This window comes from Tupaia chinensis, unplaced genomic scaffold, assembly GCF_000334495.1.
Source record: "Tupaia chinensis unplaced genomic scaffold, TupChi_1.0 Scaffold145916_1, whole genome shotgun sequence".
Classification (NCBI taxonomy): Eukaryota; Metazoa; Chordata; class Mammalia; order Scandentia; family Tupaiidae; genus Tupaia; species Tupaia belangeri.
Genome location: NW_006205774.1, coordinates 2,189,726 through 2,214,492, shown reverse-complemented (window position 1 = coordinate 2,214,492; position 24,767 = coordinate 2,189,726). Strand labels below are relative to the sequence as shown.

Sequence of the window (24,767 nt, the reverse complement as noted above, 5' to 3'; positions counted from 1 at the left end):
GTATTCATTTTATTCTGAGCTTTTAAAAGAGTACAATTTCAGTATTTGGTTACTAGTTTCCAAGAATGACCTATCAGACTTATTTTAAATCACATTGTTTCTTTTTTTTTTATTTTTAAAGAAACATGCATAAAGCTTATAGAATTTTTCTCTACTTTATGTTGTCTAATATTTATTCTCAGGCTGACAGAGAGAAGAGGTCAGTGGAAGATGATGACATTAATTATTATGTAGCCCAAATTAATGAAAATTTATTTCAGTGCACATTTGTGGTATCAAAAAGCATATGGTTTATGTTGGAAAAGAAATGATGTCACTGCATCTTACCTATTAATAATAAGGCACATTATAAAAGAGTGATATTCATTAGCTTTTGTTATTATTAAACGAATCATGTTATACATTTTATTCTTTATTAGCTACTTTTTTCTTATTCTATAGCCAATCTATATTTTATATTTAATAAGCAAAAGAAAGAAGAAGAGTTCTTCAAACACATGGTTTAGTAGTTTAAGCACTTATTAGAGTGTATGTTATTAGTATTATAGTCATTCATATTAGTATTACTTCATGGTGTTTAGAAAACAGGAAAATCTGTTCAAAATGGCCTGTAAGCTATGATGAAAAACAGCATGTGCATTGGTTTCTCTTATGTAGCTGAGATTTTTCGTAATAGCGGTTTGACTGTTGAATCCAGATAACATCATTCCTAGGTGTGTCAGGCTGCTTACTGAATTAGTATTGAGTTAGTTAATGGTGATGATGCTGTCTCTGGACTTACCCTGGCATCGGTCCATTTCCAGCAAGACTGTAAACCTGACGAGGATTTAATAAGTACTGGAACTTTCTGTAAATTCTACGAAGGTCAACATATGAGAAGAAAATAAAGGAAATTTAGTGATACACAATAATTTTTAAATAAGTAACATTTCTTAATGTTATAAATATATATGTGTTTATAATTAAAGATATATAATAAATTTTGCATTAATAATGTGGAAAGTAAAACAATTCAATAGAAACTAATGGTTTATAAAAAACAGTATCCATGTCAAAGACAATAAAACTTATAAGTTAGAAATTATGTTTGCGAGACCAGCAGTTGGTGTAATGACTGTTGTATCACTGGACTGCCATGCAATCAACCACGATTCAAATCCCAGACCTAGTGGCTTAAACTCATGCCAGGCACGTGTACGTGCGTGTCCAAGATCCTAAGAGGAGAATGGAGGAGAAGGGATTGCTGCATGGCCATCACCCCCTGGAGGGGGGAGTGGGCCTGATTTCTCGCTTTCTGTCTCTCTGTCTCTCTCTGTCTTTCTGGTGAGTGCATGTACCCTATAGCAAAAACCTCTCAAAAAAAAAGAAGAAATTATGTGTGCATTCTAAATATACATAAGGATTTAGAATGTTATCTAATGTTTTATTGAATATTATTTAGCTAACTAATTGGATTTCCAATAGATTTTTTAAATTCATTATAAAATTGCTTAAATATCTTCTGTCAATAAATCCTGTGGCTTCTCTGCAGTGCTTGAGCCTGGGTGACTGGCATCACTTCCCAGTGGGTAAGGAGGCTGGCAAGGAACGTGGGTCCTTCTCCAGCTCTCTGTGCATCCCTTAGTTTGGGGAGCAGGAACACCTTAGGCCCTGGACATGTTTACAGCAGCGGCAAAGACACTGTGGCTTTCACCCTCTCAGGGAGGCCATTGCAGCTCCACCAAAAAAATAAGAAATGGACTTGGACAACCCTTGTTCCTGTGAGGTTGATAGTCTCATGTCAAAGGATTTCTTTCTTTCTTTTTATAAGGTTTTTGCCATAGGGAATGTGTGCTTGCTGGAGAGAAATAGAGAAAGACAGTAAGAGGGAAAGTGAGAAATCACCAGAAAGAGGGAATGTCTATGCCAGAATCGCTTGTCCTCCATTTTCTTCCTGGGATTCTGGGCATGCACGCACATGTTCCCCGTATGGTTTTTAAGCTGCCAGGTCGGAGACTTGAACGACAATCGGCCAAGTGGGCGTCCAGCACCTTAACCACTACATTACCTGCTGGCCCCATTAGAGGGATTTTAAGAGAAGACACAAAAAGTATTTGCCTAAGACAACTGCAAAATGGAGCTGGAGGAGCCTTATTTGTATACGGAGATACTCCTGAGACTAAGCCAAATACTTCACGTGAGAGCTGATATTGGGAACTGTAAACAAACAAACAAACAAACAAAAAAAAGAAAAGAAACAAACAAACAAACAAAAAACTACCCAGAGGGCATAAAGCAGAAGCTATGCTTCCAGTGCTGGGTGGAGCACAGAGGCTGAATGGTTGGTTACCCATCTCTGCGATAAACAATGTTCCGAAGGTTTACAAGTGCTTCCAACTGAGAACACATGAAGTGGCAACTTTTTATACAATGTATAGTAGAAAGCCAGATAGAAAATACCACCTTGCATGCTTTGAATCTCTGACTCCAGGTGAAGGCCACTCAGAAAGCGCTTGGAATAAACATTGGAGGAACAATATCTGAAAACTTTTCACTCTGACAGTGGTGGAACATTTAGGAGCCTGTGTAAATGCATCGATGGTTCAAATCAATGACGACTATGAGGATCTGACACCGAAAGACACTGAAGAAGTTATTGATGAGCTCAAGTCTGACAAAATACCAAAACCTGGGCCAACCTAACAAATACGAAAATTATCTCGCATATAAGATGGAATTGTACAGTTTATTTATCAGCATGTAATCAGACAATGTAGCCTTGCCTGATCAAATCATTTCACATAAATAATCATCTTGAGCAGTAAACCTGCTAAGCTATCTCGATAGCCACATTAAATAATTCATTTTTTTCCCTGAAGGAAATCAATCTTTATATAACAAATGTAGCATATTTCTATATAGGTGCATATTCCACATGGATGAAATGATTGAAACTATGAAAAGTAAAGGAATGGAACATGTTGAGTTTTAAATTTGATTTTCATATACATGATAGAATATTACAATATTTTTATAACCACACCCATACCTATTTACTGATAGAAACTCTAAATTCACTACGTAATATTTGCCAAAGTCATTCACAAGGTTCTCTTTTCCCTGGCACCTGAATCCCATAAGAGAACAACCCTATGGCTTCTAACTGAGAAATGTCTATCAAACCTGCCTATTCTAACTTACTGTCTTCCTTCCAGCTTTCAAGGGCTCTCAACGGCTCAATGAAATGCTTGGCAATCCATCCTTTTTCTATCCTACTGTTTAAGTATAGTTATGTTTTTTTCCAGGATGAGCCATTCCCTCCAGTGTCAAATTATTCAGCATATAAAAGTCAAAGATCTTCACAATATGGCCACAGTTTATTTCTCTTCTTCTCTGTTCTCGTTAAACTGTAAGCTAGGTAAACTCCTCCTGGTTGACAGGCTCATTTACATATCTGTCTCCTTCCTTCAATTGGCCAACAATTACTTATACTTCTCCAAAGATTTCTTAGCTCTCAGAGACAGTTATTTCCCCCACTCAACTTCCAGAGCACCTTCACTTTCTATAGTTCTAGTTTAGTGTTTACTGTGATGTGTCTATAAGAGACCTGCCTTCCTGCTCAACAACGTCTCTATAACAGGCCTGCCTCCCTGCTCAACTGTGTCCTGTCTCTTAGCCCATGGACCTAGTAGAGTTTGGATTTCCCTAGGGGCTGCTATCTGAATGAATGATATGTGAACACTTCCACCTGTTTACTGGAATAGGAAACTCTAATGAGGCTGGACGGTGGTTCAAGGGTAAAAGCAATGTTCTGCAAAGTAGAGTTCCATGGAAAGTTGCTGGTTTGGATCAGGAGACCTTCCTGAGTATGTTTGTGCCCATAATTCAGGCTGGCTGAATCTGAGAGCTGGATGGCAGTACTAACATCCTTCTTAAATGGCATAACTCCATCACCGTCTCTGTCTCTCTCTCCCTCATGGAATAAATAAATAAAGTTTTAAAAAGTCAAGGAAGCCAAAATATTTTACAAGGGAAACTCTAAAGGGAACCCCATTCTGAAAAGCCTCTTAGGCATGCAGGAAAATTTATTCTTGCATTTATGAGACCTCTTTTAAAGTATACTTACGTTTCATTTGACTTTGGTCTCTGTCAGTACATAAAGAAGAAAGCACAAGTGGATATACAAATAGGAGCACTGAAATATGTCTTCGCTCTCTATTAAGTTTAAATTTATTACTTTATTGTATATATGTGTGTGTGTGTCTGTGTGTGTGTGTGTGTATTTATTTATTTATTTATTTATTTATTTATTTATTTATTTAGAGAAGATTTTGCTACAGGGCGCATGTGCTCGCCAGAGAGACTGAAGACAGAGAGACAGAAAGGGAGAAATCACCTCCCCTCCCCCAGGGGGGATGGCCATGCCACAATCCTTTCTCCTCTATTCTCCTCTTGTGATCTTGGGCATGTACACACACATGCCCAGCATGAGTTTTAAGCCACTGGGTCCAGGACTTGAACCGTGGTTAACCAAATGGGAGTTCAAAGACATAACCATTAGACTAACTGCTGGTCCCTGTATATTTTTTTAATTTTGAGAAAATTATTTATATGAACTGGGAGAAATGAAAGGCAGATATTTGAGTGAGAGTCATGTTACAATGGAGCCAGTAGGTGGCATGGTGGTAAGGTGCTGGACTCCCACATAGTCAACAAAGGCGGCTTGCTTTCCCACTTTCCCTTTCTCTCTCTCTCTGATCAAATTGAAAATAATAATAACAATAATAAAAATTAAAAAGATAATTAATAAAATAAAGCAAAATAATTCTTTAAAGAGAGTTATGCTACACAATTAATGCTATCATTATTGTTTTTTTATATATAAGTTTTTTTTTGGAGAGGTTTTTGCTACAGGGTGTGCCTCACCAGAAAGACAGAGAGAGACAGAGAGACAGAAAGAGAGAAATCACCCCCGATGGGGGATGGCAAATCCCTTCTCCATTCTCCTCTTGGGATCTTGGGCACACACACCCACGTGCTTGGTGTGAGTTTAAGCCACTGGGTTCAGGACTTGAACTGTGGTAGATTACATGGGAGTCCAGGAATATAGCCATTACGCCAACTGCTGGTCCCTAATGCTATCATTATTTGAGGGGAATTTTTTTAATGTGTATATATATATATATATATATATGTGTGTGTGTGTGTGTGTGTGTGTGTGTGTACACATGTTTTTTTCCTTCTTTTTATTCTCCTTTTTTGGGGGGGAAGAGGTTTTTTGCTATAGGGCATGTGTGCTCGCCAGAAATACAGAGAGAGACAGAGAGTGAGAAATCACCCCCCGGGGGAATGGCCACTCCACAATCCCTTTTCCATTCTCTTCTCACATAATGATGTTTTAACCATATATCACATGTGCTTGCTGCAGAGAAACAGAGAAAGAAAGTGAAAGTCAGAAATCTCTCTCAAGGGAGGATGGCTACACCTTTTTTCTCTGTTCTTCTCTCAGGATTTTGGGCATACACTCATGTGACCCACATGATTTTCAACCTGCTGGGTCCAGGACTTGAACAGTGGTTGGCCATATGGAAATACAGTGCCTTAATGACCATACCACCTGCTGACTGTTGAAATATATTTTTAATGTTTAAATCCTTCATTTGTCACTAATTTCCAACATGGATTTAAATTTTATCTAATTCTTTGTGAAGAGTTTACATTTTCCCCATGATATCCATAACATATACAGCTCACAGATTTAAAAGAGAAAATAATTACAGCAATTATTATTTAATTGCTATTTTACACATCTATGAGTCAGGCAACTATTGGGTTGTTGGAAAAGTCATGATGCATTTCTGCACAGAAAAACAGAAAAAAGCCATGACTTTTCTGACAACGTAATATATTTGTTAATAAAACAATGTGAATATCTTCATTACTCCATTGCTGGTTTAAAATAATTCCACTCATATTTGTCAGAGTAAAAACAGAACAATATGTTGATGAAAAGGAAAAAGGAAACCAATAATTTTTCTTTTTCTTGAGAGTTTTTTTTTTTTTTTTTTTTGCTACAGGGCACGTGTGCTCACTAGAGAAAGAGAGAGAGTGAGTGAAAAATCATGCCCGGGGTGATGGCCATGCTGCAATCCCTTCTCCTCCATTCTCCTGTCTGAATTTTGGGCATGCATGCACACACGCCCGCTGTGAATTTTAAGCTGCCAGGTCCAGGATTCAAACTGTGGACAATTACATGGATGTCCAGTGGCCTAACAATTATGCCATCTACTGGTTCTTTTCTCTCTCTTTCTTTCAATGAGTGGGTTTTTAAATGGCTTCTAACTGAGAAATGTCTACCAAACCTGCCTATTCTAACTCATTGTTCTTCCTTCCAGCCTTCAAGTGCTCTCAACAACTCTATGGAACTGAGCAATCCAGCCTTTCAATGAGAGAGAGAAAGAGAGAGAGAGAGAGAGAGAGAGAAAGCAGAGGGAGAGAGAAATGGATAGGCATATTTGCTAGGGTCCTCCCATTGCTAGCTGCCATCTGTCCCAGCCTTCCAGTTAGCTAGGCTCACAGGTGCCCCTATTGCACCCAGCCTGCTCAGGTTGGTCCAGGATCTGAACTGGGTTTCCCATTTGGCCATAGCCTGCTTCAGGTGTTCCCTTCCGCTGCACCACCACTGCTAGGCCAAGAGTCATACATTTTAAGCAGAAATAATATTTGCTTGATTGAAAAATTAAAGAACACTTTCATTTCATTGAAATAAAGTTGCAAAGTTAAGATAGTAAAGGGGGACCAGTGAGTGGTGTGGCAGTTAATGCTCTAGACACTCTCACATGGCTGACCATAGTTCGAGTCCCAGACCTGGTGGGTTGCTTTCCCACTCCCCCCCTTTTCTGATTGAATTAAAATAAATGAATGAATAAATAAAATTTTTATAAAAGATAGTAAAGTACATGATTCCATTATTCATAGAATCACTTTGATTTTGTTACTTGATGAACCACAGAGAAAATTTGTTTTACTATCATAGTGTTTGTGTGAGTGCTTTTAGCTGTTTGCTTATTTTTTGGTTGAGATTAAGAAAGACATCTAGAAACATTTAGGCAAGTATAACTGAACCTTTTTATGATGGTCATCTTTAGTAAGACATAAGATTTAGTCTTCAGTGTAGTGATTTTTTTATATTTATATTCTATATTATGATTTACTTGTTAATTCATTACAAAATGTAATTTTGTGTTATCAACCAGAATATGAATATAGCTGATAATGCAACTTATTATTATTCAAATGAAATACAAGGTGTTTCTCCAGGAAATACAGCATCATGTTCTCCAAAAGACATAAGCAGAAAATCATTAAAATATATTCTGCCTATATCCTCCAGGAGCTGGATATCAATTCTGTTCCTCAATACTGGGTCATAATTTACCTGAAATCACCTTGTTGACCATTTAAAGACACAACTTTCCTTCAACATACTATGAAGCCACGTTGATTGCAAAGCTTTTTGTTACGGGTCGGGAAGAGACATGGGGTGCAAAGAACTCAAGTACATGAGTTATGATAATAAAAATATTTACAAAAGGCCATGATAGTAAATTTTCAACTATAAGAAAGGTGACTATATCAATACATAAGTGCTAACATCATTCATTTTACATTAAAAATGAGTAAACTGTAAGGTATAATGTTTATATTGTAATTTTAGTTTATCTTCTTTAAGTACAACATAGGAAATAAAGATACATTTCTTAAACATACCGTTCTCCTTGCTTTCCACCACTTTTAGGGTTTACAAAAACTAAAAGTGGATGAGTACCAGGAACTGGAGTGATCTAGAAGAAAAATTGGGCACATTATATTTAAATAAAGCTCCTTGTAATGTTTAAGTCATAAAATACCAATAAGCATGTTCAATAATACGTTTAATATTACGTGATTATTAATACGCTCCTCTCTATATATACATTTATGATATACAGATAGACATACACATGTGCATATCCATACAGTTGTTTCTTCATAGCCACAGGTGGCATCTGCAGGTTCAATCGACTACGGATTGAAAAATTTAAACTGGTAGCCAGCTGGTGATGCAGTGGGACACAGAAATCACCCACCAGGGAGGTGGCCAGGCTGCAATCCCTTCTCCAGTCTCCTCTCAGGATTTTGGAAACACATGCATGTTTATCCAGTGCGAGTGTCAAGTTGCCATGTCTGGGACTCAAACATGGCAGTCAGACATGTGGGAGTCCAGCAACATAATAATGATGCCATCTGCTGGTCCCAATATTGTTATTTTATATAAGGGATTTGAGTACCCAGGAATTGACTCTGAAACCAAATCCCCATGGATACTAAGAAATGACTTTGGGGTGTGTGTGTGTGTTTATCAACAGGAATACCTGCTCCCCAAAAGAGGTAGATCTATCTAGATACGGTGCAGAAGGGAAGGCACGTGGGCAGAGGCAATAGCATTTGTAAAAGCTATGAGGTCAAAACAATGTTACAATTTCTGGTGCTGTGAGTAAACCAGCCAGAATGAAGAGGAAATTGAGGGAAAATATTACAATTAGCAGAAAAGAAATAGATCAAACTACATGGATTCCTCTTTATATAGAGAACCCCTAGAATCCCTCTTTGTAATGACTTGTGAACTAGAAATTCAACAGGATGGCATAAGGCCCTTTTGGAGCCAAGAGCCCCCATGTGATCTCACCCTGCTTGGTGAGTCAAGTACTAGTTAATCAAGTCTATTTGCTAAATATAATAGGAATCCATTGACTAGTCCCCCTCTTAACAAGAAATGTCTGTGTCCATGCTACATCTGTGTTTTGTGTCCATCATCATCACTCTCCCAAGTGAAACAAAGAGCTTGATTTAATGTGAAGCTTATCTTCTATGGAAAAAAAAATACATATAATGAACTGAAATACAATAAGTAGCAACGTGAGTCATGAAGGAAAATGAAGCAGGTAAGCTGATTCTTTTATTATTATTATTATTTTGTCTTTGCTACAAGGCATGGGCACTTGCCAGAGAGAGACAGAGGGAGAGAATCCTGCCTCCTCCATTCTCCTCTCAGGATTTTGGGCATGCAACTTCCAAGAGTGTTTTCTATCCTCCAGGTCCAGGACTTGAACTGTGCTGTATACCATATGGGATCCAGCCCCTTAGCCACCACACCACCTACTGGCCCATTACTATTTGACTGTAGGATAAAGTTGTTTTACATAGGGTAGTGAAGAACTCTTACATTTCACCTACCGTTAATGTTAAGAGAGGGATTCTTTTAAATAAAAGTATTCCTATATAGTATACTCCTATATAATTTACATCATACTGTTGGACAAAAACAAGACAGGACAAAACAACCCCCCCAAAAGCTAATAGAGCCCTCTAAACACTGAGTTGAAAATGTTTAGATCAGTTTTTTGAAAGGAGATTTAAAGGCCCTTACTTCAGTGTTATTTCCCCGCTAGAAAGTATCCTTAAACATTTAACGAGGCAATTAAAACAATCATTTCATCATATCATGCCCTTCCTTTCTGTCTGTTTAAACAAAATAAATTAAAATATTCTACCATCATAGTTTCTTCCCATTCTTAAGTGAAAGGCATTTTTCTTATGAGTAAAGGTGATGGAAAAATGTTAAAATGTTCACATTAGCTTAATGAGAAGTTTGACTATGATATTCTTAGTTTTTCCAGTCATATCCAATTAGTTATCATTACAGTTTTCCACTGTGTCTGTCCCTGTTTTCGATCCTAGAACTTTTTGGACGTATAGCTGCCATCGGGCTTCCCATTCTCCATTAATTCACATGGCACTCTGCCTCCTCTCTTTCTAGTCTTTACAGAAATAACACCATGAAATGAGGCCTAATCTGGCCATAAGACTTAAAATTATAGATGATGCCAAGTCTCAGTCTTGATACTCCTTATATTACTCAGCTTTATTTTTTTTTCATATCATTAGGATGATCATATGATATCATATCACTTCATCTAGTATATTATGTATACAGAGATGGCAACTCAATGTAAAGGTTGCTGTAATTCAGGACTTAAGAGAATTAGAAGGACTAACTCTCTGATTATTGCAGGATCAAAAGGACTGAGGGTCCTAAAGTGAGCAGGGGACATATACACACATATATCAAAGAAAGGGAATTAATTTGATATACATATTTTGCAGTTATGTATGTTTAGTTTATAGTGTTGGGGATTACAAGAATAAGATATTGCAAATAACAAGACAAGAAGAAGAAATACTTGTGAGGGGGAAGATAGTGGTTCAGCTTTAGTTTTGTTTTTTTTTTTAAATATAAGGGTTCTCCCTTCTTTAATATTCAAAATATTACAAAAGAGATTCTTTAATTCTCAAGTGAATCCTTTCTGGAAATTTTTTTCTAAAAATATTTTGGGTCAAGGTAGCTACAACATAATACGATTTAAACAATTGCTCTGTTTTCCACCTTATTTGTTTACCTGTGAGATAGTCATCTATAGTTCCGTATCTCTTGTGTGTTAAAAAGTGCAGTTTCTATTTCATTTGATCATATGTGTTAAGTGTAAACCTGCGGTGTGAGCCATGACAATGACAGAGTGCCTAACCATGTCTATTTGAAGTCCCCTAGGACTTGGGTTAATTAATGAGACTCATCCTAAGGTTATATATGATCTATTACTTCCTCTAATTAGAAATAATAATCCTGATCATTATGCTGGTTAGCTGGAAAGAAAGAAGATGAATGTGCTTAACTATGATTAATAGTCTTCTTTAAGCAGTGTAGATCTCTTCTGTCACTGAGTTATATGCAAACTGGGCTGCAACTCAATACTTTTTCATGATATATATTTTTTAAAGCTCACAGAAAAAAATTAATTTTCTGGTAGGCTTTTGTTTTTTTTTACTTTTTCTGATAAAGAACAACCAACTTACTATTTTAAAGTTTTTAACTACAACACAAAGTTAGTATTTTTTCTTTCTAATTCTCATGAAATAGCAATCTAGGAATTTATTCTTTTATGTTTTACCATGTTCTCCAAAACTGTGTGAATACTCATTTTGGTTTATTCTGCTGAGAATCAAAACAGACTTTTCCAGATGATGATATGCAATATTTAAAATGCAAAAAATGATGATGATGATTACCATATTATTTATTTACTGCTGTTCTGTTAGAGCCGATATGTGCACTTGCCTACTGACAACTTTAACTGATGCCTTTATATACCAAAGAAGTTATGAAAAATTATTAATGGTTAGACAGTTAAAATATATATACAAAGAATGTTCATCTATGCTTTTCAATGTGGATAGTTTGGTTGTTCTAAGGTGAAATGTTTCCAAATCTTAGTAAACTGAGACTAGAGAAGTTAGAATTCTATTTATATTCTTTTTTTATTTTTATTTATTTATTTATTTTTGAGAGGTTTTTGCTGTAGGGAGCATGCACTCACCAGAAAGACAGAGAGACACAGAGAGATAGAAAGTGAGAAATCACCCCCCGGAGGGATGGCCATGCAGCAATCCCTTCTCCTCCATTCTCCTCTCGGGATCTTGGCATGCACACTCACGTGCCTGGTGTGAGTTTAAACCACTGGGTCAGGGACTGAAACCGTGGTCGACTACATGGGAGTTCAGAGACATAGCCAATATGCTAACTACTGGTCCCTAGAATTCTATTTATATTCTATTTTTATTTCAAAGCTAGCAGCAATGTGAAAGTATGGAATAACAATGTGTTCAGAAACTTAGTAGTTATATACCTTGTTTATATTTAAACAAAGAGATAGGTATACATATTAAAATTTGTTAGAGTAAAACATGTAAGTCAAGTCAAATTCAGACCTTGGTTTTACACTGACTATGTGACTTGACATCAAATGATCATATGAAAATGGTAATAATAACAATTATATTGGACTCACATGGTTATGAGTCAAATCACACAGGTAAATATGTGTAAAGTATAATCCCAGTGCTTAAGTTATATTATTTAACAAACTCAGCATGTTTTCCTTACATGTGTCTAAGCCACGTGTAACAGATACTTGGATTTCAAAATTAAGCTGTATTTTCATTAATTACATTGCAGAAATCCAGAGTTATAAAATATTTAGACTAATCAATATTTACAATTGATATATTAAATTCAAATGCTGGTTTTTTTTCTATAGAAATTTCATAGAATAACTTAGCAAAAAAATATTGCTATCAAAATTGGGGAAAGATTTCATATTGAGACCATCAATGGATTTGCCAAACACATGGATGTGATTCCCAATATGTATCTCTGACTTACTCTTTCCATAGTTCAATTAGATATTCTCTGACAAATATAAACATTTTATTATTCAGAATTCTTCATTTTCGCATTTAGGTTTAATAATTCATGAAATATTTTCTATTCACAATGAGTTTTATTAGATCCAAACCAGTTACCTGGATGTCAATATTGAAGTAAGATCGTAAATATTCAATGAGATATTCAAGACAATGAAGAACCAAGCATTTTGACATGGACCGTGTGCCTTGAACTGTGCTTACAAATTAAACAAATATATGTGAAAGAAATAATCCACAACATCACAGATAATGTAATAAAATTTTAAAAGAATATAGAAAAGCTTATGTGGCAAATGTGTGTTACATAATAATTCATACAGTACTTGGTTAGAAAGTTTTTCTGGAAGATAGAGAATTTGAAGGACATTCTTAAAGAAAGAAATAGGTGATTGGAAGACAGAAACATAGATAAATAAGCAAGAAAATTAACTTCGCAATTGCACAGAAAAAAACAACTTTGTTTACTATTTTCATACTGGAGTGAAAAATAGAGGCAAATAATACATTCATGTCTTAAAATGAAGATAGAAAGAAATGGTATTCTTGATGCCAGAGATCACAGGCTAATTTATAGAATTTTGAAATTACGTTCTTTTTCAATTGCTTGTGTTTGCTTAAGCTGGAAAAAATATAAGGTTTGAATTTTGACTTAAAATTCTGGAAGACATGGCTGAATTACAATAAATTATTTTTACTACTCAGGAAGAAACATACCCCCCATACCTAGAGCTTATTTCTTTCTTTCCAAAAGACATATTTTTACCATCAAAATGACTCTTCAAAATCATACCCATATATTTATACTCCCACACATACACAGAAAAAGCGAGTCTATGTAAATAAATGACACATGTGTATATAATAAATGTGTATATTTAGCATTAATTTGCAAAAATTTTCAGAGTGACAAAAGACTTCTTGCCAATTTGAGCTTAAATGGCGATAACATCATCAATGATTAATCTAACCAGAAAGCCACTCTGTCAATCAACTGTAAGACTGACATCTTGATAAATTAATAAAGAACTTTGTGAAACAGTCTACTGAGATAATATGCACCTTAAATAAATGTGTTGATAGCTGAACATATGCCTCTCTGAGAGCACAGAGGTAGCAAATAGGAGAGCTACTAAAATTCTTATTTAAAAAAAAAAATTGTACCTGTAGACCTTGCCCATCCACAGTAACAGAGTTGGCTCTTTGCATTTTGTTCTTGTCAGTCACTTTGTTTGCCTGCTGGGAACTCCCCTTGTCCTTTTTCACCGTAGCTTGTCTTTCCTGTAAGAAAAATAATCTTTTATAAAAGTAATTATTGAAATAAAACAATATAAAAATCTTGAGGTTTTTTGTTTTGTTTTGTTTTCTTTAGAGGTTTTGGCCTTAGGGGGCATGCACTCAACAGAGACAGAGGCAGTGAGAGGGAAGGAGAGAAATCACGTCTCAGTGGGGATGGCCATGCTGCAATCCCTTCTCTTCCATGCTCCTCTTGGGATCTTGGGCATGCATGCACACGTGCCCATGGACAATTAGTAGAAGAATTTCATGGTTACGAACATTAGACCAATTTCCTAATTTGCTGTTCCTTTGTAAATAGTATGAAAACCATTGCTTTCAACTGGCTCAATATGTATGACAGTCGCATGGTTAAAATGTCAGTTAAAATAATGATGTAAGCAAAAACAAATTGTATTATCCCTATGTGCCCATTATGACTATTAAAAGTTAAGGACCACTCGAGTTGATCATTTTTATAAACAATGGTAAAGATAAATGTTATAGGATTATAATTTAGAGGATCTGATGTTGAGTGCTAAAAAGAATACTCATAAATACACACAATTTGAAAATAAATGCTAACAGTATGATTTTGGTTGCTGTTGTTGTTTTTGCCATAGGGTGCATGTACCGCCCAGAGAGACAGAGAAGGAAAGTGAGAAATCACCCCCTAGGAGGAATGGCCACACCACAATCCCTACTCCTTCAGTCTCTTCCTGGGATTTTGGGCATGCATGCATACACTCCCAGTGTGAGTTTCAAGACATAGGGTCCAAAACTCGAACTGTGCTGGGCCATGTGGGAGTCCAGCACCTTAACCACCATGCCCTCTGCTGGTCCTTAGCACGACGGAATTTAAGCTATTATTTATTTCGAGATAAGCTATATACTATCCTATGAGCTAATTCCTTTATTCTCCATAATGGAGAAAATTCTGTTAGCAGCTGCTTTTTCCCTCTTTTCATTTCCTCTCCGACTACCATTCTTCTCTTACTTTTCCATAGCCAGATCGTCACTACCCCATCAAATCAGCTTTTATTAAAAATCACCTATAATCTTATGGTCACATCAAATGGTCAGTCTTCACCTTCTCACCTATCAGCAGCATTTGACAGAACTGATCTCTTCTTGCTTCTTGTGACCTTTCTTGACTTGGTTTCCAGAACACGTCTTTCTCTTAGCTCACTTCCTGGCTTTACTGTTTCCTTGCAACCTAAATGCTCATTCTCCTGCAGCTTCTCAGTCTGTAGGACTTGGTGTTCTTCATTGTATCTCTCATCTTCACTAACTACACTTGCTCCCTGAGTAACTTCATTCATTCCCAAGACTTTCAACGTTATGAGAAGAACTCTAAGTGTATGATTCTTGATCAGATTTCTCTCTTGAACCTTAATTTCTATATACAAATGCCTTTTCTAGCTTTCCATGTAATTATCTAAAACAGTATCAATTCACAAACACCCAAAACTATTTTTTTAAATTTTCTGCATATAGGCCCTTAAAAATGAATTCTAAACTGGACAACTAGTCAGTACCTCCATCATAACACAGTTTAGTAACCCTTATTATCTGGACTGTTATCTATTTGATTTGCTTAATGCTTAAAGCTTAATATTCCCTCATTGTAATCGAAGTTTCATAAAAGAAAGGACTTTGTTTCCCTGGTATACATCAGGTACTAGAGCACTGCCTGACAAAACTCACAGTAAATGAAAAAATAAAGTTTAACATTTACAAACAAACAGATAAGCTTTTTTTCTTTCAGGAAGATTTTTGCTATAGGGTACGTACACTAACTGGAGAGACAAGAGAGACAGAGACAGAAAGTGAAAAACCACCCCCCAGTGGGGATGGCCATGCCACAATCCCTTCTCTTCTATTCTGCTCTTGGGATTTGGGGCACACACACCCACGTGTTCAGCATAAGTTTCAAGCCTCCAGGTCTGGCACTTGAACCGTGGTCAGCTATGTGGGAGTCCGGCGACCTAACCATTATGCAGTCTGCTGGTCCCAACAAAAAGATTTTAGAAAAGTGTCTCAAGCATTGTGCTGAGAGGAGACACTCTCTGGGGACACAATCTTGGACAATCTCTGGGGCTAATGTGAAAACGTATTCTGACTAATTAACAATACCTTCCATGGATGCCGAAGTGCTTAATGCCACATATGTTCTCTGCCTTCTTCAGCTAAATATTTCTAGTCCCTATATTTGTTTGTTAAATCATCATTTCAATTTTGATAATATAGAGAGATAGTTTTAAGTAGCTTTGAAAATAAAACTTTTTAAAAATATATCAGGACTAGATAGATCAGAATTCTTCTCTGACCAAAATAAGTGCTAATCAGCATAGTCCATTTTCCTTGCAATTTCATGGTGCAAACGCACTGAATATATTTTGAAAGTGGCTGAAAATGGATGGTGTAATAGGATTCCTGAAATTCAAATTCTTCAGAAAATTATGTGCTTTCCTATAAGCATATTTCTGGCAAAAAAAAGTATGGCTTTTTATTTTAAAGAGAGCTTCTTCAAAGTTTGCAAATTATAATTTTATGCCTATATATTTAAATGATATAACACATAAGAAGTGTATTATGGCATGAAACAGAAAGCCCGAGTTAAACCTCGTTATCTATCACTTTAGTATTAAGTAACCTAGAAAGTTCACTATCATACAAAAGGAAGATTGTGGGACCTATTTCTCAGAGCCGTGGAGGGTATAATAGAAAATGTATGAAGTCCTTAATATTGTACCTATCTTAGAGTATGCATTCCATAAATGAAAATAACGTGAATGATGTATAATAGGTGTGGCTCCCGATTTGTGTACCTATTAATATTACTATTACACCGATGTTTGTTATATTTCCAAATACATATATATGAGAAAATGTACATGCTTAAGAAAGTAAATCCTATGCTTACATAAGCAAAGCTCAATGCTTAGAGTTGAAAATGTATAGCTTGTGTTAAGTGATCAAAATGTAATACTGTTGATGAATATGGAAATAATTTATTTCAGGGTCATTGTATAAAGTTATATAAAACATGGGACCAATATTCTGCAAAATTCTACAATGTGAAAGATATACCTCAATACATATATTCTGCATATAATCCAGCTATCATCATTCAGCATTTAATTCCTAAAATTCTTAGGCTAAAAGAATAATACAGTTTAAGATAGTGTTATTGGAGCTGGTTATTTATCTGAGATTATGTACAAACAATAATGGAAATTTAAGATATGTAACTACATGTCTGTCAAGAGCTCCCAAGTCATTAATGACCATTATTTTGCTCTTGGCCATACATATAGCCAGGGAAATTCCTGTGTAGTAAAAATGCCCAGGTAGCCAAGACAGCAGTTAGGAGGCTTTTGTACAAGACTACAAAAACTCTTTATGATAAACAACTGTACAAAATAAAACACCAAACTTTAAAACTCTTTGCTGAAATTATGAATTTTTGAAATTTTATTTTTGGAATATAGAATTATGAAAAAGAAGGATATAGCAAGTTAATTTAGAAAGCTTTCAATATCTCATTTCTGTGTATTTCATTATATAATCTAATGAATATTAAAATGCTAAACATTTGTTTAAACAAATGACACATGACACATACACACATCAATAAAACAGTGATTTTTGTTGTTGTTGTTTGGAAAGAACTTATTATCCTGTCAAATTTTTGGAATTAATGAAGGCTGAAAATTTTAAAACAGGATAGACTCAACCATTTCATTTCTCCCAGGATTTTCTTGTTATTACACTCATTTGTTGCATGTTTATTTCCAGTATGTATAGTCTCTCTGAAATATTCACTATATTTTACTCAACAGAGGGTAGTTGGACACATTCTATTATTTCCATTTATAAAAATCTTTACTTCTTTGACAGGAAGAGGGACAGAAAGAAAGAAGCAATAGTACCTTGAAAATTCCACTGCCCACCAGGGTTCTACTAGACCACTTTGGGGATTAGTTAACCCTGACTAGGAGAGCTCTATTATAATATTCAAGAGAGTTAATTGCCAATGTTGAAGTTATTGAGTGTTTCAAGAAGAGCTCTCACTAGCCTTACTTTGTATCATCATTCAGGATAAAGTTCTCTGTTAAATGGGGACACGGTTTGCCATTTAACTTTCAGTTTCTTTTTTCAGTTTTGGGGCTCTAAACTACAAAATAAATTACATTGTTATAATTAAGGCAAATTTTCTTCTTCCAGATAAATTATCCTAGATATAAAAAGGGTTGGAAAATTATTGCTTTAATCAATAGAAATTATTGAAACACTGAAAAGAACTACTTTACAAAAAAACTATGAAAGAACATAGAACATGTAACTACAAAATATAAAGTACAGTTATTGATATTTGAGCATTTTCAAATATCAACCATTTGTGTTTGCTATGTAGACATTTTGAATATAGAATTCAGTGTTTTGTGATCCTTAGATTCTACAAGTAACACAACAAATCTTAACTAGGGACTCCATTGTATTACAATGCCTAAAGAATAATCATCATAATAAACAGAGAAGAAAAGCCAAAAAGACCATTCACAGAAAACAGAAAGATGAAATAAATGAAGTAAAAGACCTCTCTTTAAATATGTGCTCAAAAAAAAAAAAAAAAACCTTTTTCTGTATCACGCTGGTTCTCAGAGGTAACGTATTTGTACATTGCTGAAAACTGCTTTCACAAAAGGGTTGTTTACCACAATACTTAAACCTGCTGTTATCGATCACTTGCAAACTACAAGCAGCAAGTGATGATTACCTGAAGCACAGAGTTTTCTTCTTTTTGTCCAATCTCAGCATGAAAGACAGGCTCCAGCAAAGTACCTCCACTAATACAAGCTACAAAGGCAAGAGCTTTGCAGCCTCAGCATCACTGAATCCTGGAACTTTATCTGCTACTGCACAACTTGCCTGAGAGGCGACTTAGCTCTTTCTACCTCTGCTGCTGGGCCACAAGAGTTTCCCAAAAACTGTGTAATTTTAATCCAAAGTATCCATATAAATCAGACTTTTGAAGTTCTCCGTGAAGCAGGTGTGCTGGCATATTCATCAAGGCACAAGAGATTAGGAGCTCCAAAAAACCAACATACTAACAGCTGCAAAACTATACCTTTCATATGGACTCCTTTTGGGATTTGAACATTTTACAGGCCAAGGGAAACAAGTTTATTTCAAAGATGGCAAAAGCTCTAAATCTACTAGGATTCCTTGAAAGTTCAGCAAAACTAATTCCTGGGGGCTGGTAGGTGGTGTGAGGATTAGGGCACTGGGTTTCACATGGCTAACCATGGTTTGAGTTCCAGACCTGGCGGCTTGCTTTCTCACTTTCACTTTCTTTCTCTCTGTCCTCTCTTTCTCTCTGATCAAATTGAAATAATAATAATAATAATAATAATAAATTAAATGATAGGGTTATTGGAAAGTCATAACTTACTTTTCTGTGGTTTTCTATGCAAAAATCTGTCAAGAGCTTTCTTACAACCCAATAAATTATTCTTAAACAAATAAATGTCTGATTTATTTACTTAGCAAAGTAGCTGAATGTTCTAAAAAATATTTTATAAACTGTAAACATAAATATAATGAATAATAATTTATGAAATCTAGAGATTTCCATTGATTTTAAATATAGTTAAGTAAGTACTTCTTATAAAACAAAAACTGAAACAACTTTGGGCAAAGGAAAATGTATGGACATAGGATCAAAATCCCAGCTTTGGGGGCCAGCAGGTGGCATAGTGGTTAAGGGTACTGGACTCCCATATGGTTGACCATGGTTTGAGTCCCAGACCTGGTGGCTTGCTTTCTCACTTTCCCTCTCTCTCTCTCTGTTTCTCACTCTGTCCCTCCCTGGTCAAATAAAAATAAATAAACAAGGTTAAATGAAATAATTTGTAAAAAAAAGTGTTGTTTTGTTTTGTTAATCATACTTACTGAACTAGTATAGGCAAGTTATTTACTGTTAAAGTCACCATTTACTTCATCTATAAACAGGATGGTTCATGTGATGATAAACTGAGAAAATTTAAATAAAGGCACTGGAATAACACTGGCACTCACGGAATGGCAGTGACTTTTGAAGTATAAATTATAACTATTGTATGCTATATTAAGCTCTTCCTAGGGTAGACTGTTTAGGTCACAATAGTAAACAGTGGGTGTTGTAAAGTATTTTATGTTATTTTTATTTTCTACTAGGTCTCCATATTTGGGAATAACAGTCATGAGGAATGGGGCAGTCTCAAAGTCGGAGATGAGACAGCAATGTAGGGGAGATGAGATCTAGTCTTCAAGTACCTGAGATGCCACTTACTTCCTAAGCTTGAAGGTACTTTTTGTGACTTGATCCACAGATTGTCATTTCACACATTCCACATGCTGTGTATATAATCTCCTAGGATAATTTTATACTGGGTGTAAACCCCTGACAAGATTTCAGTTAAAAAAATCCTGAGGAGAGGGAATGAAGTTTAGGAATGAGAGCGTCTATGCCAAAATAATTTAATTTTGGCTGTGTGCTAGCATATGGTAGTCCCATTTATAAAATAATGTAAGTGTTTATATGATATATGTATTTATATATTATACTCATACATATATACACATATACAACTAGTTACATATGAAAGCAGACTGCAACAAATGCAGATTCACTCATTTTTCATTCCCTTTGTAATTCAGATTGATAGTAAGCTGAAGTAAAACTTGTCATTTTATTGTTGTGACTCTGTAACTTATTACTCAAACCATTGAATGGCAAAAACAAAATGAAAGGATTGTTTCCATGAAAATCAACTTGCATGTTTTGGGAACACACAATAACATGTGTGTGTGTATCTGTGTGTGTGTGTGTAGTGGTAAAGTTAAATTTAGACACAACTGGGACAATATTCGTAACTAGTAAAGACAAGAGAATATTTTTATGCTGAAATTACTTCACAGGTGGCCCCGAGTTTTTGTTATACTTGTGTGGAACCTGTAGTGAGTGATGAGATTGTGAGAATGTCACATGATCAATATACCATTTTTAATTGATAAGTCCTCTTAGAAAAGCCCTTCGCATTACATCAGAAGTGCAGACAATGAATATACATTTATATATTTAAAATGTTTAATTATCTTTTCATATGTTCCCATATATATAATTTGGCCATATTTTCACTTAACCAAGGAATGTTAAAGTTCTGTTAATGTTCTTAATGTTCCTGACGTTAGACCATATAGTCTGGTCTGTGTGTGTGCATGTGTGTGTCTTCACACCCTCACTCACGCATATATCCATACACGGACGCAAGGAATTTGGGGGGGCCAATATAGTTAAAAAACTTATGATTTGGGGGATAGTAAGAAGTTTATGTTAAAATAAATTAATATATTTTTCTGGGGGTGGGGAAGTGGTATAGGAAGATTTGAAAGCTTTACATCGGACAAAGACTTTCTAAAAATGAAAAACAGGGTATCATAGAAACAGAAAGTTTAATCCATTTATTCAACCTATATGCTACAAATTATAAATTGAATATGGGAGATCCTTGGAGATAAAAAAAACTAAAGGGATAACTTTAAATCTCAAATGCAGTGACCATATTCACTTGATGAGCCAATGACAGGGACAAAAATAAACTTAGAAGCCTGAAAATACAAAATTACTTATCTCACACTTAAACATGTAGACAAAATGATAAACTTTTCTAATCCTTTTGTCACTTGTGTGTGAGTGCATCATTTAATATCGCTATTTTTTAATAATTATTATAACAATGCTATTAATTCACTTGACAACAAAAGCAGATTTTGAAAACAAAATCAGTTTAATATTTCTCAGAGATTAGAAACATTTATATTTCAAGCATATCTCCAAATATGTTTTCAAATATGTCTGTGATCAAAAATAAAACTTAAAAAATTCAATGAGATAGTCTACACTGATTAGAAAATTGATTTTTGATTGGAGGTTAAAGGGATGACTACACTATTCAGTTATGTTATCCTGCAAATGAATTAAAACTCTAAGGTAGCAACCATGTATTATATGTAAGACTTTCTCAGGCAAACAGATTCAAATTATAATTGTAAAGAAAACAATACCATTTGGGCATTTCCTATAGAGATAATAACAATGGAATAGGATACTGTCACAGAAAAAGTGGCATTTTTGCTTCATTAACACAAAGATAAAGGTAGTAATTAACTGAAAATAAATGTTGTGGCAATGCTTACATTTATTTTCAAAATACTAGTAATTTATTCTGTGACTATATTTCATTCCAATGACTTTCTATAATGTCATGAAATACATGATTAATGCAAATGTCCACGTCTATTTTTTAAGTGATGGCACTACAAAGTGAGTAAGAGTTTCTCAACATGCAATTATTGTAAAACACATTTTGATGGCTCAACGTGTAGAACTGCTTTGGACTGCAATGTGTTTGCATTTTAATATGATGAATAGGAATGACACTATTTGTATATACCAGTTAAAGCTCTTTGAAAAGTAACCTTTGTTTTCGCTGTATATGTGTATCATATAATTTGTTTTTCTAATGATCGTCACCATGTAGATGAGAAATTCTAGAAGTCTATACCATCACTGAACATATAGAGACCCCCATCTCCAAATATCAAAATATGGGCAAAATAAAATATAATCTTTTAATTAATATTACTACATCACTGAGCCAGCCCCAAATGTTCTTTATGACAACAAAAGTTTTACAATGACCTAAATTGTAACTGTGAAAACTTTTTCTTAATTTTTTAATTTATTTTTTATTTTGCTTACGCACCTCAGGAACTGAAACTCCTGAAGTGGGCAGAGTCTGCTGAAAAAGAGAAGTTCATATTAAAGCTGAAAAAAAAATTAAGCTGAAAACAAAATATCAGTGAAGGTTCATGTATCATGATACTCCTGAAAAATAAATGAATACATTAAAAATACATTCCCTGGTATAATTTTTCTGCTTTCTTGGAATAAATAAATGAATATATTTTCATGAAATAAGGAATACTCTAATGCAGAGTATTTTGGACTAGGAAATTACTTACCCAAAATACAACCTCATATATTCAAATGACACTGAAACAGAATCTTGGCCAGCTTTTGTGGGTCACTCTACAACCTTAGTGTGTTACATTTGTGATTTGGTTGAATTCATCACCATGTCCCACTCGCCTTCATGAACAATTCCCACTAAATTTTAAATACTACCCTTTACCCATCCTATCATTTTTTTTCCCCTCAGTCTGACTTCCATTTCTTCTTAAAAATATTCAGTTTCTATTGGACATAGACATACCTTTTGGTATTGATTTTATTTCATAATATTCTAGAAATAAAAATAAATCCAATAATGAGGAAAAAATTTTTAGAGAAGTAGCAAGCTTTTTACTTGAGAATAAATTTTTTGTCGGAGGCCACATATACTGATCTTGATATGTATCATTACCATCCTTTTCTGAGTCATGATGGGAAGGAGTTTTGTTTGCTCTGACAAGAAACAAGTTATCGAATTCTAAAACCCTGCTTTATGGGGTCTTAGGACATAAAACACAAATTTCAAAGACCGTTTGACAAATTACACATACAGTAGTACATACAGATTTTCCATTGTAGGAAGGAGGTAGGGGAATGGGATGAGAAGCCACAAATTCTTAGATATTTTTGTGCCCCTCCAAAAGAAGTAGCAGTCAGTATATTCTATTTTTCCCCCAGATCTATGCTATGTGACGCAGGATCTGGTGGATTGCTAGATCATCAAGATGATTATGAAACATCTGAGAACACTGTTATTTTATTCCTTTCCCCAGAAAAACTCCAGGAAGTCAGCAAGAACCCAAAGAATGGCTACATCTAAGGTAGAAAATGTTCAGACACCTCATAGCTGCACAGCCTGGAGATAGACTAGCAGGAGCCAATGTACTCAAAATGGAAGAGAAGGAGGAGTCCAGGGCAGCCCTAATGAAATTAAGGTGTTCAGGAATATGATTCCAGAAAATTATTTTCATATTATATAAGAAAATATTGCAACTACAGATTTCTAGTCAATATAAGTCATGAGGTAACAGAGTATGAATTCTAGCAAAATAGCCCATTCATGAGAGAACTGTATGGAAGTAATTGCTGTTGTTTTGAAGATGTGTAGACAATTGGTTTGGTGATGCTTTCATTGAAAGCTTCTTGATGTCAAGAGAATTGTTCTCTTCTGAGTCCAAGTCTGTCTATGTAAAACCATGGACGGGGGGCGGGGTGCAAAATGTTTGTGCGTTTGTCTATCTGGGCCAGTTCAAAGTTTTTCGTCTGCCCTACCATCTTTCTCTGCTCCAGGTTAAAGCTCAGGCTCTGAATAAACGTTGCAAGACATGAATGTAGTCCTTTGACTATAATGTGTAAATGTTGCTCTCCTTCAAATGAAAAGATTTTAGTTACACAAGTAGTTCAGAATAACAACCAAATTCAATGCAAAAACTTCACATTGATCCTGGTCCTCCCTACTTCTACCAATGAATAATAGGCAACTAAAAGACATTTTTGGTGTAATTGTAGACTTCTGAATATGAAAGGATAATGACTGATATCACAGAATTAATAGTTTTCTTAGGTGCAAGTACAACGATGTTATGTAGAAAATTGCCCTCAATCTTAGAAGATGTCTGCTGAGGTTTTACAGAGGTATTGTCATTCTATGTAATTTATTTTAAAAATATTCAATTTAATAAAATATGTATGTATGTATGTGTGTGTACATATATATATCCTATATGTTATACATATAGGATATATATTTGTGTGTGTATATACATGTGTACATAGTCATAAATGCACATATGCACATATGTATTTATACACACATAAGTGATGGGAAAATGATTAATATAGTTTGGAAATAGACTAGACTCATTAAATACTAGTACTCTTTTATTTGTAGCTGTACTTTCCATAGATTTAGCTACCTGTGTTGAACTGTGGTTCAAAATATGAAATGGAACATCTCAGAAGGTAGCAATTCGTAAATTCTAACTGCATGCTTTTCTGACTCGTGTGAATGAACTGCCGTGCCTTCCTTCCACACCTGCTGGTGTGTGAATCACGTGTACATCTGCAGGCGCTACTCTCTTAGTCACTGAGT

General features: G+C 35.1%; 1 protein-coding gene and 1 pseudogene across 1 annotated transcript in view; one reads left to right on the top strand and one right to left on the bottom strand.

Moving 5' to 3' along the window:
- DGKB (diacylglycerol kinase beta) overlaps positions 1-24,767 on the bottom strand; it is an 881,803-nt gene that overhangs the window by 558,419 nt on the left and 298,617 nt on the right. The window contains exons 14-17 of the mRNA XM_006168687.3: positions 22,428-22,463; positions 13,504-13,620; positions 7,750-7,823; positions 782-856 (exon numbers count right to left, since the gene is read on the bottom strand). Coding sequence (XP_006168749.1) covers positions 782-856; positions 7,750-7,823; positions 13,504-13,620; positions 22,428-22,463 — 302 coding nt within the window. The remainder of the gene's footprint in view (positions 1-781; positions 857-7,749; positions 7,824-13,503; positions 13,621-22,427; positions 22,464-24,767) is intronic.
- On the top strand, positions 1,969-2,682 carry LOC102494914 (NADH dehydrogenase [ubiquinone] flavoprotein 2, mitochondrial pseudogene; annotated as a pseudogene).